The sequence below is a fragment of the Falco peregrinus genome, chromosome 1 (assembly GCF_023634155.1).
Source record: "Falco peregrinus isolate bFalPer1 chromosome 1, bFalPer1.pri, whole genome shotgun sequence".
In the NCBI taxonomy this organism is placed as follows: domain Eukaryota; kingdom Metazoa; phylum Chordata; class Aves; order Falconiformes; family Falconidae; genus Falco; species Falco peregrinus.
In genome coordinates this window covers 8,453,564-8,470,531 of record NC_073721.1, presented here as the reverse complement: position 1 = coordinate 8,470,531, position 16,968 = coordinate 8,453,564, and the positions used below count along the sequence as shown (strand labels likewise).

The 16,968-nt window shown below is 39.7% G+C and overlaps 1 protein-coding gene across 27 annotated transcripts in view; it reads left to right on the top strand.

The window, feature by feature from the left end:
• The window catches only part of KCNMA1 (potassium calcium-activated channel subfamily M alpha 1), a 505,717-nt gene that overhangs the window by 456,897 nt on the left and 31,852 nt on the right, over positions 1–16,968 (top strand). For 12 of the 27 annotated variants that reach the window (XM_055802251.1, XM_055802256.1, XM_055802243.1 and 9 more), the window contains one exon: positions 3,782–3,826. The exons of the other annotated variants lie outside the window; for them this stretch is intronic. In XM_055802251.1, coding sequence (XP_055658226.1) covers positions 3,782–3,826 — 45 coding nt within the window. The remainder of the gene's footprint in view (positions 1–3,781; positions 3,827–16,968) is intronic. 27 annotated transcript variants of the gene reach the window in all.

The window sequence follows — 16,968 nt, the reverse complement described above, 5'->3', positions numbered from 1 at the left end:
GGAATTGTTAGTCTCCTTTCCATAAAATGTGTAAGTCTACTGGAAAAGAACAAGAAACTCTTTCAAATCAGACCCGTGTCCAAAGCTCTCATGTTGAAAGCATTCTCATGGCTGTCTGCACTGGGCGTTTCAAAGCTGACCAGGCAACCCTTAGGCTCACTAGAGGTTAGGGGTGCAGTCGCTGATGTCCTGAAGTGAGCTTTTGGAAGTCATCAGGGCAGTTTGTTGCCTTTGGGAGACCTAGATTCCAAGGACAGAAAGACCAAAGCGTATCCAACTGAAGTTGCAGAGAGCTATCATTTTCATTCAGTGACATCAACTTCCGAGATACAAAATGCCGTGATGGTGGCTTTTGGCCCACCTCTTTGCAAAATGACTCGTAAAGCCAGTCAGATGTCTTTTGTGTGGTGAGGGAGGTCCTGTTTTTATCTTGCAGTTCCTCTCATAGATGTTGACTGTTTTCCCAGAAAGGTTTGTGAAGAGGTATGTCTGTGGTGGGGCAAAAAGGTCGCCCTCAAGTGCTGCAGGCTTTTTCTATTGTCCCTTGGTCCTTCCTGATTCTCATTCTGTCCCCTCAAATGCAAAGTGAGTTTATTTTATCAAGAAGTATTTTGGAGATAAGACTAAAGGATATCAGATCTGTGTTAAGCGTTTGTGCTCCCTAGCCAGAACATTTTTTCAAAACACCCACAAAGGTTGAGTCTGGGATGGGCTGTGCCTTGGCAGTTGCTGGGAGAGCCCCGGTAACAATCCTTTCCTCCTGTCTGTTGACCTTTCTATCCTTTCTTCTTCAAGTAGCATCTATTAGCTCTTCCCATTTAATTTTTCATATTTCCTGCATTTTCTTTCAGAATTTCCATTGTGGGAATTTTACTTGTTGTTTTACCCACCAGATGAACAGGGCTCAACACAAAATGTTTTTCTTTAGTTGTAACTAAAACTGCTATTTGGCTTTCTTCCCGAAAACCAGAAAGACAATTATACTTAACTGTTTAGAGATTTATAAATACTGTACCAGAGTAGCCTCTGGGTAGTAACGTTAGATATCCAACTCAATAATTTTCTTTTACTGGATAGTGATTTAGATCTTATTTTGAGTCCTATATAATAAAAGCAGTACGTTTCATTAAAAAACACTTACTAAACAATAAAGAAAAGTGATCTTATGGCTCCAAGCAGGTCTAAAGTAAAGAAAGGGGGGGCTGTATAGTAACATGTTTTTCCATGGACGTTACAAGACAGATCACAGTACAGCAGGGTAGATGTATTTCAGCATAGTAACAATTGCAGCTGTTTTCTGAATGACTTCAACTTACGAGAATTTTCCCTAGGAACACTATTTCAACATATGAGAGATCCTTTTAGGGCCTTCATTTACAGTTACTGTAATAGATCCTCCAACAAGAAAGAATAAAGAGAAGAAAATAAAGAGGGGATGAACTCCTGGGCAATACATCTCATGCATGATGGCAGGATTCTTCTGGGGAAAATCCTATAAAATCAAGTAAACATACTCAGAATTTTACACGCTGACTTTCAAGTGTAACAGATTGCACAAGCTAAAATAACCTTGTACGAGTTTAGTTTCATTTGATCCAGTTCCTTTAAAAATCACTTGTGGCTTCATCATCATTTTTTGTGGAGCTGGCTTAGATGCCGCTTGAAAGGGCAGAAATGGTTAGCCCCGGAGTTCCGTTAGATTTGTTTCATGATCTGTTGATTAATTCTTAAATTTTTTGCAATTTTTGATGGACGTAGGGTAGCAATCTCCTGCAAGAAATTTCCTGTTGAAATGAATTTGAGATCTGTATTCCATTGTGTTTTGGAGGTAATATATTCTTTTTCACCTCTACCAAGCAAGAATTCTTGATTGTTTTATCTCAGAAATGTTAGCAAAAGAGAGAGAACATGGCATTATCAGGATTGGAAAAGAGGGAAAGTTCTTAAAGAAGGGGAAAAAATAAACACTGTCTGAAATGCTTCATTAGTAAAAGTTTTGTGTCACTTTCAGAGATAACTGTATTGTAACACCATTACAGGCATTCGTTATAAGTTCAAAACAATTCCCGAAGGAGGGGGGTCGGCTGAATGTTGTATCTTTATTTGTCTTATTTTATAATAATAACTTAAAGGTTTTAAGTGAAGATCTCAGAATATAGGGTTGGATAATCATAGACACAGTTACTTTTTAGGCTGCTATGGAATTCAATATTCTGTGGCCACTCCAGTACTATTTCCTATGTTTAACTTGTTATATTACATGAAAATGTAGAAATAAAGTGCCTTACTTTCGAACACAGAAAATCAAACTCTACTTAAGCCAGCTAAATAATTTGAGAGTTTAAGGGGTTACTTAACCTCCTTAGGAAAGCATATAAGTAAATGTAGAATACTAAATGTAGATGTAATAATAAAAATAAATAAATAAGCAGTGCTGGCAAAAAGTGAAAGATCTGGGGTAATTTTTTTAAGTGTGAAAGTGAGCTATGACACTAACTTTAATCTTTTCAGCATTTAGATTCGTGTGTGTCTTTGCAAATCAGTGTAATTTAGGTTACGGAATGCTTGTTATACTTACAGATGGCTCATAATTTCCTAAATCACATAGATATTGTGAAAAATTTTCTCATAGATGATATCCATCCTACCAGTCACATTTGCAAAGATGGCGAGTGTTTTGCGTTGACATTGGGGTTATGGGTTTGTCAGGGTCGATAGTTTAGTGTAGGGGCTACACCTGATTAAGGGTGGTTTTATGCTGTGTGTTTCTGAGTGCTCCTTGTATTTTTGCCAGCATCAGTTGTTGTAAATGACAAAAATAATGCAATTAACAAAATTTTTCTACTTGCTTGGTTATTAACTAATTGAATTTTGAAATGTTTGTTGTAGTTCAGTTTCATCATTATTTTTCTAAACAAAGGCTGACCATCCTAAGTAATGGAGTTAATAACTGAGGAATGACATAAGGGTAGCCTGACTTCCCAGCGCATGTCCCACATCACCATTTGCTCACAAAAAAATCCAATTTTTGAAGATTAGGTCACTGTGATAAATAACTCAGTATTACCTTTTTGCTACATGCACATAATTTCTTATCCTGCTGAACTAGATGGATCAGCTGATAGCTGTTATTTATTTTATGGTAGCACACTGGAGCTCTAGATGGGATTAAGAGCTTGTTGTCATAGTCCTGATATATACAAGAATAAAATATAGCCTTTGCCCTGGCAAGTTTACAATCTGATGCCTTGCTTGTTCCAAAACTTAAGTTATGTGCTCAATGTTATACAGGTTAATAAATCTCTCTGACTTCAATGAAACTATCCACCTGTGTAAAGTTAGATTATGTGCAAGTCTTTGCAAGATTTGAACTTAAATAAACTAAAGAGGTTGGGTGGGAGAGAGGCTGTTGACTTTGTTTCCCGTGCTGTGGAAGCCACCTCGGTTAGGACCCTGCTCGCCTGCCAGCCCACGCCAGAAACCCTCAGCAGAAACCTTCCCACCCAGCACCGGCTGCGATGCTTATATTTTCCTTGCAGCTGGACACTAACGTTAGGGGCTGGAACTTACACACGTGGAAAAGAGCTTCCCGTCTCTCTCAAAGTTTTCCTAGCAAGAGAGAAAAACCATTAAGAAAAGAGGGTTTCAATTCTGTTGCTGCTAAGCTAAAAATGTGTTGGGGAATGGCTGCAGAGACACAGTTTCCCTGTACTTGAGAAGTGCTGTAGGGTCTGGCTCCAGCACCTTTGAGCTCTCATCCTCTTTCTCCTCTGCTTTCCAGATACCTTCTGCTTCAGCCAGAGAAAGATAAAACCCAGCCGAGGAGGTAGATAGTACAGTACATCAAGCACGTGATTTCACACTTAAACTATAAATATATTTAACCGTCCCAAGACTGTGATAAATTCTTGGTGACTCTATTTTATTATTATTTGCCGTTCAACATCTTGAAAGCAAACCCCCTATTATGAAGGTGTACTATTTTGTGCATTTCTGATGCTGAGGAATAAAAAAAAAAACCACGCTGTTTTTATGAGCATTAATTATACACCAGGCAAGGAAGCAATTGCCTCTATGTTATGAAATATTAAATCAAAATGCTTCCTGTTCCCAGATGTCCCAGAGATAAATACAGCAGTATTTTGAAGCCCCACTTGGAGCTGTTTTGCCTGCAAATTTATAGTTTTGTCTCCATTTTCAGAAAACCCTGTTTTATGTGAAGTATAGCACTCTTGGTAGTTTTTAAGGAGCAAACTCCTCTGGAGTTGCCTATGTAGGCAACAACTCTTATGTAGATTGCTCACAAGGGATCTGAAGTTGAAAGGCTCCTTTAAGATGACAAATGGGTTGAAAGTGTTATTGTCTTTGATTGCATGCCTTACATCATCTGTATGTAGGAATAAGAGTGCTATACTTTATCTTTAGCCATTTTATAAATATTTAAGTCCTTATAGTTGCCTAAAGATATTAAAGCATATTTTACAGTAGTTGGAATATAAATATTATATATAGCACAAGATACCAAAGTAGTTTAATGAATTCATAATTTTCTGTTCACTTTTATTGGAATGTGTTTTATGTTCCAAAACTTCCATTTAAAGAATAAGAGACCGTTCTGCTCACTGACAAGATGTGAGCCAATAGTGGATGTTATCAAGGTTGCTTTAAATGATGATAGGGGGCTTCAATTAGCAAGAAGAAAGGGAACATGGGTATTAGAATGTACCGTACCAACCTCTGTGTTTTAACTTTAAAAAAAAAAAAACATTTTGAAGAAATTTTGGGTTTTTAAGTCTTTAAAAAAATGTAAGGTGGTTTGCTTCTCTGTATTTTTTAAAAAGGTCTTAATTGCAGAAGGCAATGCATATCTAGATCCAGTTATACAGGAGTAAATTTCTTAAAATTTGAATTTTAGTTTCTAAAATAACCAACCATAAAATCTTGTGGCATTAAATGCATAAAAGGTCTGTATTTCATGGCCTCTTGTCTAGAAAGGTGTGTTGACGTTGCAATTGCGAATCTTTCAAATTCCCATCAAATAAAAAAACCAATTCTTTTTAATATTTCACAGGTTTGCTATTTCCCAGTTGGAGTCCATGCTGGGTAATGCTTGCTAATTACCCACAACAAAAGTAGACACACAATGCTGGTAAATTACCTGACCCTTTGCATTTTAATGAGACAACAAGGATTTCATGAAGTGATGTTATTTCAGTGGTTAATGGTGTCAGCAATGTTGTAATTGTAGGCTGAGGCACATTAGCTGCACAACCACATGTAGGAAGGGTTTCTCCCGACAGGCCCTTTGGAGAATAGAACGGGGTATTATCATTAAGCCTATGTCATTTGCATGCTGCTAATCACTTACTTTATTATCTTGTGTATCCATTGTCTTTCTTTAATTGCTCTTTAAATGAAAATTAAAAATAGTTCCAATGCCCACGATACTTGTGATAGCATCTTGATTATGAAGATAACTTCAAGAAAATGGAACATATAGATAATATATTACAGGATTACAAGATAGTTTGAAAGTTATATACCATAGCAGGCAGCCTCATGAGCATAATTCTGGTATCTTTCTTTGCTTCAGTACGTATTGTTTGTTTAATAAATGGTTATTTATATGCATAAAGGTGGGTGGTTTTTTTAAAGGACGTACATGAATTCAGAGATCAACATCACTGGTTTTGCTTTAGTCTGCAAGAGATTCAAAGCATCAATATCCAGCATTTTCCATCAGTCTGATAACGTTACAGTAGGAAGCTAGGGTTTAGGTCTTGTTGCTTTCCAGTTAAATCCTAGTTTGTAGGTTTCCACTGTAGAAGAGCACGGTTTAACACCTGCTAGTGAGCTGCACAAATTCGACAGCTTTAGGGTAAAAATTACAAAATACTTGGCATTCTTCTGTCAAGGCAGACCTGTTGATTTTTATGTTTGACATGGTTAAATTTGAGGCATCTCAGACTTTGTGTAGTAGACACTCTCTAAAAACTTGGTAGCTTCTGGTTATCAGGAACCTTCCAACCTTTCAGCATGTGCAGAGGTGGATATGCAGGCTGAGCAGAGGCATGGTCTTCAGCTGAGAATCTATACCGCTGTGCAACCAACGATGCATTTTTGCAACTTTTCTTTTTGATGTCTGAGCAAACCAAACCTGAAAAAGTAAATCTATGAATTTTGCAAATGCTACAGTAAGAATTTTTATTGAAGGAAATGGGGTAAACTTTGTTCTTGACTAGTCATTGTGATTTATCTTCATTCAACGCACCCTAATAAGATTATGGGTGCCTGGAATTTTCATATTGATTTATCTGGATACAAGATTAAGGTGATATAAAGTTTCTGTAATGTCATAGGTATACCTGATCTTTGGAAAACTTTCCTTGGAGCTTTAAGTAGATCCTATGAAAGTATAGTTGAAATTGGACCTTTCGTATTGACTTGAGGTTTGGTTGCTGGTTTAAATTTCGTATTCAGCTTTAAATGTCAAGTACTCTTAATACTAATACAGGAGCATGATTACTGGTTAGTATTGAGAGGCAAAGTATCCCTACAGCCTAACAGGACATATATTTTCTGGAAGGTTGACTCGATGGGATTTTTGCTTAAATGTATAGGCAGGATTATAATGTGATTGGATGTTGTCGTAGGATTTCCCATTTCTGCTGAGTTTATGTCAGTCTGCTTGTGTTGTGACTTAGAAATGAGTCTCCAAGTGAGGGCAAAGGTAGCCAGACATTTCTTAAATCATTTATCTGGACAAAAAAAGAAAGAGAGATTTCACTGAAATCAGGCAGTGTTGTATGGGGGCTGAGGAAACAAAATGTTTGTAGAGCTGTTTCTTGTTTGTTTGAGGACAGATGGGTTGGAGTAGTAACACTATGGTTACAGGAGGTGTTCTTAAGGACCAATGTTCCATTAGTCATAAGTGTGAGCTTGCTCAGAACCAGTTTATGCTGTAACCAAGATTAAATTCAGAAAGGCTACTTGAACTATCTTGTTATCATATTAATCTGTGTATTTTAGAAGCTATGTCTATTGTAAATCCTCAGTAATTGTGAATTGTTCCCATTGTAATTTTTCATGTATGAAGAAGAGGTCTTCCTAGAACAGTAGCTTAAAACTTTTCAGAAGTAAGTTCAACTATATTAAAAAATCCCTGTTCAATTATCTAATCCACCCTGTCTTGAAATCAGTGTTTGACAAGCTGATTAAAGTAATGTTTTGATGAACTCCTTCCTGTAGGGCAAATATCAAAAAGATTTTTCCATATAACTCCAATTTAGCAACGTTGCTATTTCCAGTTTAGTAAATGCGCCTAAGCAAACAGATCAATCTCAGATACTCTGTTATGTCGTAGTGGATTTCATTGGCTGCCCCTTGCTACCACATCTTCTTTCGAGTTCATAAAAAGGGGGTTTTGTCATAAAATCTTGGGACAAGGTTCCTTGAAGTATGCCATTCATAGGGTTTTGAAAAAAAAGTGTAATAAAACAGTATGAGTCATTCTGTCATGATGACGAGTTACTTTTCTTTCGATGATTAATATTCAATAAGAGGGGAAAAATGGTAAGCCAAAATAGGGCAAACTTAGCAATGGAAAGTTTGTCTTTTCTTAAAAGCAGGCAGTACCTCACTGGTTTTGTATATACTTGTCCTGGTTGGGTGTTTTTGATACATTTGAACAAACTTTCTGATTATTTGCACTGGTGACTATGCTTTGGATATTCTTCCCCCTAGAACGGCCATCAGAGGCATAAGTTGCTTTCTGGCTTCTTGATTCTGGATCCTGTACTGATTGAAACAGAGATTCTCAGACTTCACAGATCGGGTACTACAAGTGGTATCGCTGCAGTTCTTCACCTTAAATATTATTAGCAGTTAATATATTGCTACTGGTACATCATTCAAGAATGCGTAATTAGAGAGCTACTTCAGATTCATCCTGATTCCTTAACTGTGTAAATTCTACTTAGTGTGTGGGTTTTTTTAATGTGGAAAAATAGTAGAAAGAAAAGGAAATCTTCATTGTCTGTGTATTTGCAGTCAGAGTCAAGAGAAACTGCAATAAATTAGACAATTTTATTATGTGGTAGACATATTAAAACTGGACTAGATGTATATAATGTATATGCATATACACACACACATATATACACACACATATATAAGGCATAATGTATATGTGACATATAAACCCGGGATAATATGCCAAACAGAACAGAGTATAAGGCTGGTTTGATGTGTTAGCCACTCCTGTGAACTACAGTATGAAAGAGTTGACATCTTTTTTAATGGAAGTACTTTCTGGATGTATTTATCTTTCATGTAACTTTGTTGCACATGACAGGGATGGGTTTTATACTGACCAGTAATACCAGTAATTCTGAAATGTAATTGTGCTGATGTGACAATGCGCATGTTTTGAAAATATACCCCAAGCCCTAGGATGGCGTTTCCTTATGCCTGTTTCAAATTGGGCATCATACATTATTGGCAAGGTTCAGATTAAACTGCAACAGAGGTGTTGTCAGCTACCTTTTTGGATCAGGAGAGTTTTGTTTGAAGTGGTATACAGATACTCCTTAGGCAGTTATCATTCCCCACAGTGGTAACTGCCCCTGAGTGCATGTGATTTATTGTGCTTTCTGTGGAGGAGCTGGTTGAGTTAGCACTGTGTAGACTGGCATAGCTCAAAGCGACTTGGCACTCATTTTCACACATGCTATCTACTGAGATGTCTTCAACAGGCTTGCTACTCTGAGGTTGTGTGTGTTACAGAAGGCAGTATTCAAGTGACAAAGAGCATGACTGATTTTTTTTTTTTTTTTTCCCCCTGTTTCTGGTTCTGGTAAAAAATTTTGGCTTGCAGAGGACCTTTGTAGTAGTATGCTGAAAGCATTAACACCAGAAGAAAATTCTCCATTAAACCTCTCTTTAAAAAAAATATTCACACGTGAACACAAAATCCGTGTTCCTTTACTCTGAGCATTTAATCGAGCCCTGAAGTTTATAAATTACAAATTTAATCTTAGGGAATCACCTGTGTACTGTCACTTGACTATGGTCTTTTATGACGACCTGTCCACTAAAGAGTTGTGATGGGATTTGGTGAAATCTGGCAGGATGGGACATGGGCACGATATGCTTTCCAGTTGGCAGGCTTTGCCAGGAGTCACCTTTTTTTACAATGCAGGGTAAGGTGGGAGAGGAGTTTTTGGACACTTGCAAATAGATTAGGTGGCAGGGAGCATGCAGGAGGCCGATGGCACATACCTGCCAGATAAATTAGAGGTGGTCTTGATCTGAATCCAACCTGTCTCAGAGCTTGGCTTTTGGAATCCAGTTCAGATTTCTTTGACAAAATGTGGTCTCAGCCTTCACAGTTAAACCTTTGATCCCAAGACAGCCTCAAATGTGGGATTTTAGTTTTGACCCAGCCTATAGAGAACTTAACGACATTTTACTGTAGGTTTCCAGCTCAGTTCCAGCTCGGATAATTTACAAGTCTGCTGGCACTATTTAGCCCACACAGACCATGAAGTTGACTGTAAGTAAGTCCAAGCTGATGGAAAAACAATATTGCTGGAACAGAGTGACATATGTTGATTATCACAAAATGTCTGTTAAAGCATTTTGTATGGATCCATTTCCTCACTGTATACACCTGAAATTTTTGTAGAAGTTACAAAGTAATTGTACTTAAAGCCGTGGAATCATCTGCTAAAGAAATTGTTGGAATACATATTGCAAAAAATGACTGCTGTGGTTATTACTGCTGCTGCTCAGGGGAGCTATTCAGATGCCTCATTTATTGGAGCTTAATAGATTAAAAGTCCAAATTGAGTCTCATGATATAAACCTAATCAAATTCTAATCTGCATAATTTTCCCATAAGCAGCAATGGGAAATTTGTTTAATTTATGTTTCAGCAGTTGCCAATCATGTGTTGGACAACATTGTTACTTTTATTTCTCAAAATGTTTTTACTGATTGCTTGCTATGACATCTGCTTTGCTCTTCCTTTTTCACTAAGGAAAAATTTACTTTATTTGATATAATGTAGATATAATGACATAATGTAGAGTCTCGCCTAACATGACGATATATCATTTTTAACAGTGAGCTTTCCATTTCATTTGTAGTTATTGAATACTTGTCTCCGATCTAGGTAATAGCTTAATTTATTGGATAAGTTTTATTGGGCATATTTACTTATTTTTGCCTGAGATCTAAATATTCAAGGTTGATTAACGATTAAACTGAAAAGAATTTGGCATCATTTTATAGTAAATTCTTTTAGCTGCAAACCTGGGCTACGCTTAGATGCTACCAACTTTTTGCCCTAGAAGTACCTAGGGTAGAAAAATATTAAATGGTAAATGGAGAGTAGGGACAATTCAGAAATAAAGTTTGCAATGGAAGTGGCTAAAACCCACAAGAATTACAATTTCTGATGTTATTCTGAATTTAAGTGTATTCCATAATAATTGCTGAATGAACACGTTACAATTTCTTCTCTCTCATTCCAAGTATTTGTATAGTTCTAGCGGTTCTTTCTGGGAAAAAAAAAAAAAAAAAAAAAAAAAAACCAACCAAAACCCAAAAACAAACCCACAAAACAAACAAACAAAAAAAACCCCAACCGAACAAGAAAAATCAAAGGGGGAAAAAAAGTCTTTGAGAAGTAGCCAACCGGCTCTCTAGCTCCTGGGCAATAATATTAGGAGCAGGTGCTATACCTAGAGGGGCAATCCACCAGAAAGTATGAACAGTCACTTGCCACCTCTAGAAAAACAACATGGGAGAGGTAAATTCTTTCCCAACAGGAGCAGGCTTTGGAAAAGCAGGTTCCTGACAAGAAAGTAAGGGGATGGGGGTGGAAGCAGATGGGAAACCAGTGATGGCATTATAATTACAACAAAGCAAGACAAGAATTTAACAAATCTAAAGCACATGGTATATTGGAAGCAGTTAAAATATTCTCGAAGTGGTTTGTAAAAACATAGCATAAAACCAACGTGAAGACATCCCAAGCAATAAATTAAGTGCGAAGCAGTTTAGAAACTGTTGTCCTCTGCATTCTGGAAGTCCTTTGTATTTTACTGTGTGTTGTCCTGGATGTTTTCAATTAGAGAATTACCCATCCGTTCCTCTGTTTCTGGAGATGGCTTAGGAAAGAGATGCTTAGGCAGTTACAAGATGGTGCTAAATATCAGGCAATAAACTGCTGGTGGCCTGTCCCTTCTTCTTGCACTATGGAGAACCTGCAGAGTGTCACAGTTTAATATTTAATTGTTTAAATGTTTGTGCCCAGAGCATCTCTGAAGATGCTGCAACCTCTGAGAGAGCTGGGAGCTTAGGCAGTCACATCTGCTCTTCCACATTCCTTTTCCAGGGCTTTAGCGATAATCTCCAAGAGATTAGTAGATCTTCAGGCACAAATTACAGTAAAAGTCAGAACTGAAACCAGAATTTGGGATTTCCAGGTTCTGAGGCCAGGGTAAGACTCTCAGTCTCTAGACCACATGGGACATTGATGCTGGAATTGTTTCTAAATTGAATGGCTGTAACAGATTCCCATGAATGTCAGCAGCTCTTTAGCCGCATGACTGCTGCTGAACTTTCCAGGTATACCCAAGTGGCTGTACTTCGGAGAATAACAGGTATATTCTATCATTCAATTGAATTCACTGGAATATTAATGGATGTTGTCAGCAAACAGTAGCAAAGGGATGTAGCTGTGAGGTCCTTTCGTAAGAGAATTATTTCTTTTCGGCTGGCTCTGCTTAATGAAAATCTTTGTCCCGTATTCCTGCGTGGTAACTTGTCGGGGGTGTCTTTGGCAGTTCACCACCTGTGCGATATTCATACAGGCTCAAAATACCATTGTTGTTTCCTGCTTCTTGGATGACCCAGAGCTAGTTAATAGCGTATATGCTTTTAAAAATGAGTTTCTGAGGACTTCCGTGCGTATGTTACCCAGTTGAATCCTATGGCACCTTTCCCTAGAATAGCATTATTTAAAGGGCACTATCAATTTACATGTCGCTTTAATGACAAGGCCACAACCTTTAGGTCTGCCAAGTGGATTTTCAGTTGGGGAGCTGCATTCTGCCTGCGTAGAGTGCCAGTTCAGTATAACGTACCTCTTTGAAAGGGAAGGGAGGCAAAGAGGAAAGTGGCGAGGGGAAAGGGGAAGAGGATCATAAAGGATCCATTAGGATCCTTTAGAACAGAAGATATTATATAAATGTGACATAAAAATCTGCAATGAGAATATGCCTGTCTGGGTAAAGCCAGAGGAACAGCAGCAGTGCACATCCGAGAGCCAGATTCGTTTCCACATTAAAACCCCAGTAAGCCTTTACTGGCCCCCCAGCAAACTAAAAGGATATATTTACTGCTCTGTAGAGCAAACCTTCCCAAATTTCATGGAACATTACTCAGTCAAGTGGACCGCACAGGAGCAAAAATTGGTGGTTTATGGCCAACGCAATCAGCAGAGCACTCGGCCATCGGGCCAGTTGCTCCAAACCGTGCACAAGCAGGGAAAACCGCAATTATTGCTGGTGCTTTCAGTGGGCAGAAGGCATGTTAAGCCGTGCCAACTTTCCTTAATTTTGAACGTCATCACGGTGCTGCCGTATCTCCCAGAATACCTGCGTGTTACTGCTGAGCCCCAGGCGATGCCCCGCTGGGTTCCTGGGGGAACCATGGGCCAGCCTGGCTGCGGGGCACAGCTCTCGCAGAAGCCCAGCACTGCTCATCACTTCATCGGTCGTGTTCCATAAGAGACAAGGAGGGCTTATAGCCAGCTGGCCCTGCTGAGCTCTGAGCACCTGGACCCCCAGAAACCCTTGGGAAAAAGAGCTTGCCTTCTTGTGGGAAGGAGCCTTCCCCAAGGTTCTCCTTCCACAAAGATGAGAAAACCTTAAAGAGTTAGAGTCTTGCAATTGTTTGGTTGTTTCGCCGCCTCCTGTGAGCAGTAGTGCCCCAAAGGGAGATGGGGAATATTTCTTTGTGCAGAATCAAGACGTGGAATCCAGCTGCTTTTGCAGAGAACTGCAGGAGACTCAAACTCCTTTAGAGCTGAGTTAGGGGGTGGGAGTCCCCACCTCTCAAAAAGGGAGGCTGCTGATGGCAGGGTGACTCCGGACTGCCAGTCCTCACTGATTTTGAGCACGTCAGGAGTCCAGAGCTTGAGTTCCTCTCAGAGGTGTGGTATATTTAATCCACTGTTTGGCAGCATCTTGTTTCGGAGAGGGATAGGGGATTGCTACCTCCTGTTGAAGTACAAGCCATTTCCTCAGTTTGATGTGGGAGACCTTGCTCTTTACAACTACAAGAAGGGAGAAGGTTGCAGCGAGGTGGGTGTTTGTCTCTTCTCCCAAGCAGCAAGCGATAGGACAAGAGAAACGGCCTCATGTTGTGCTACGGGATGTTTAGGTTGGATATGAGGAAAAATCTCTTCACGGAAAGGGTGGTTAAGCATCGGAACAGGCTGCTTAGGGAGGTGGTGGAATCACCGTCCCTGGAGGTGTTTAAAAGCCGTGTAGATGTGGCAGTTAGGGCCATAGTTTAATGGCGACCTTGGCAGTGCTGGGTTAACAGTTGGACTTGATGTTCTTAAAGGTCCAGCCTAAATTATTTTACGATACGTGTTGTGGTGGTGACGGCTGTAGCCAGTGGTGGTGGGTTGACCTGGCTGGCAACTAAACCCCTACCCAGCCTCTTGCTCACTTTCCCCACAGTGGAATGAGGGAGAGAAGCAGAAGGCTGAGCGTGATAAAAACCCTCATGGACTGAGGGACAGTTTAATAAGTGAAAAGAAAAAACAAACCAAACCACAAAAAAGTAAAACGCAAGTGATGCCAAGGGGCTCGCTCACCCCGCCAGAAGTTGGCTGTGGGATCCAGTGGTTGCAGGACGTGGCACAGCTGTGCTGCACCTTACCTCCTCACTGCTGGCCAAGGGAATTCCCTTCTCCAGAAGCCCCCCGCTGTCCCTGGATTTCCTTCTTCAGGGACTGTGCTCAGCCTCGCACGGGCTATGGGAATTTGGCGAGGTTGATCCTGTTAAGCAATTGGAGCCACAGCTCCCTCAGTTGTTTGTTGAACAAGGAGACACTGTGGTTATAAGATCACAACTATCAGCCCTGTTCTACGATTTTTATGAGCGTTAATGGAACAAGGTTTGGGGACTGAAGGAGAAAATGGAATATGAAAAGGGAAATGAAAAGAGGCTGTGAGGAAAGCATGTCATTTCTAAATGAATGCTCTGTGCAGAGGAATTGAATCTTTTCACAGCTGAAAATGGATCTTAAATCTGATGCCTTAGCTTGTTTCAGCTTCTGTAATGAAATAGAGTTTCCCTAATACCCTGTGACCTGAATTTCTCCCTGCTTTATGGGTGCTATTCCTTGACGTACAAACCTGTATTTTCTCAAGTCAGCATTTGATGATGGATGTCAAAATACAGGTCATGTATTATGCATATAGCATTACCGATTTAAGGTGTTTACTTGTCAGGTTGAAGAAATTCAGAAATGTCACATTCACTGAATCTGCACAGCTGTCACTTGTAGTTTTTCATGCCTTTAAATGAAAGTTCTGATAAAGCAGGTTAGTTTTTCTGCACTTTTTTTTTTTTTTTTTTTTTTTTTTAATCTCTTCTGGAGGAAAAAAAATAGAGAGCCCATGTACAGAATTTACACTGTGACTTGGGGGCAGGAATGTGGCCTGAAGGTTTACGATGCCTTGTGACTCCACACACAGGGACACAAAATTCCCAAGTACTCCAATTTTTGTTTTCCTGAAAATATTCAAAGATGTTTACATTTTTTAAAAGTGGATTTGTAGAACTGTCTGAATGAAGTACAGGCAAGGAAATTAAATTAAAATAGCAGATCTCACTCACATCTTCCAAGAACATAGGGCGAAAAATATTAAGGCATGAGTCTTATTTTTCATTCAAGGAGAAAACAAAATCCCTTTAACATGCTTCCTGCATTTCAGACTGAATGCACTGTGTGCGCAGTGTGCAATTACAGAGCTCCTGACAGTCTGTGTCTGAAAGAAATGCCACATTTGCTTCAATCTTCTAACACCATCCTAGGAAGACAAACATTTGAAGGGTTAGAGAGGGTGGCTACAAACAGCCTTTGATGGAGAGTGTGTGTGTGCGTGCCTCTGTGTGTGCGCACGTTGCAGCAGGGCGAGGTCAGGAAGGACTTGCACGTTCAGACGTGGTTATGCCAACTCTCTTCAGTTTGCTTTTAGCTGGTAGGGAAATACAGGTGTGCTCTGGCCATCTGAAGAGCATGATTCACTAAAAGATGTTTTAAGGAGTCTATCCTGAGATAAGGAGAGAAAAGCCTTCAGAAAAAAGAGAGAAGCAGGACCTCTAGGGATGCTCCCAGCAGCACAACCCCTAGGGTGCATGGGCACAAGATTAGTGTTCTCTGCTCTCACATAAGTGAGTGTAAAAAGTCTTGCTGTTGCCATTTTGGCTTGGAATTCTGCAGAGGGGCTGCCGCTTTAACTGCCCAAGGAGTCTACAGCTACTTGAGCTTTTTTTTCATGTGCTGTGGCAAAAGCCTTGCCTTTCCTGTAGCATATGAGGCCGCAAAACTCTGGAGCCCGCTGCAGGAGGAGGTGTCACGCTGATACCCACCTGCCCTCGGACAGCATTCCCTCCCTTTGGAGTCCTGCTTTCATTTTTCCCGCTGTTGTGAGAGTGGCAAGGTTACCTCTAACTCATGGTGTGGTGCCTGAAGGAACTCCGTTACAACTCGCTCGTGAGTCTGAGAAATCCTAGGCTGTGCCAGGCAGAAGTAAGCATTCGGAGAGCCAGTATGGCCGTCAGCCACAGTGCCGCACGCACGGGAACATCTGCAAACCAACACCCGTTGGGAATGCAACTTGCTGTCACCGTGCGCTCTTACTGAATTCGTTTCAGCACAAGTAGTGTTAAATGACTGACTGTTAACATCAGCAGCATTTCAAATCGTCCCTGGGAAATCTGCGTTCTAAAGGTTTTGCATGCACTGGTAATATTAAATAGAATTGCTTTGCTGGCGCAGGTTTGCCTATGGCGATGTTTTTGTCTTGCAAGCCTGCTGAAGATAACCCGACTGCTTCTCTCCCAAGGAATTTTCTTGCAGACTTTTCACTCCCTTTTTACTTATCCTGTCCTTATAATCCTCATGTTGTGTCTAGCTTGCATGCGATAGTCAGAAGGAAATTCATACTGGTACCTTCTAAGTAACTCTCCTCAGTGATTTTAGTCTTACTGCCTATATATTCTATACATGATATAGATGAGACATGGAGAAATTAACTGAATATCAAATCAAAATTTAAATCCCATTCAATCAAGAATTCCAGATCTAGTGGTTCTTATAGTTTGTCTTGTTTAGGGACAGTTTGAGAGTGATGGTAATTGTCACTGGAAGAGAACCACAAATCCTTCAGACAATATCAAACCGGCACCACATGTGAAGAACTGCAGTTTAGAGATTTCTTGGTTTTTAAATTAGTTGCCAAACTGAAGAAAGGTAAAGTGCATAATGTAACAGTCTTCTAAATTCAATAGCAGACGAATGTATCAATGAATTTAATGCAGTGAAACAGTTTCCACAGTACAAGAAGATAACACAGTTGCGTCAGGAATTAATTTGGCTGTGATTCATTTAGAATTGGTAAAGGGACTATTCAAACCTCTTTCAGACTAGTGATGTCAGAGGATCAAAAGTCAGTCCCTAGTTGAAGAACTTGGGCATAATGTGGCAAGAAACCCAGAATGCTTTCTTAGAAACGTGTGTTTTAAAGTGAGCTTGGCTAAATTCTATTCCTAGCAGACAAATATTTGCTTAGAAGTGTTGCCTTGGTGTTGGTCTACATGAAACCCTAATGTCAAACTCTGGCTTCACTGTCATTTCTGCAGCAATGAGTTTAAAAGAAC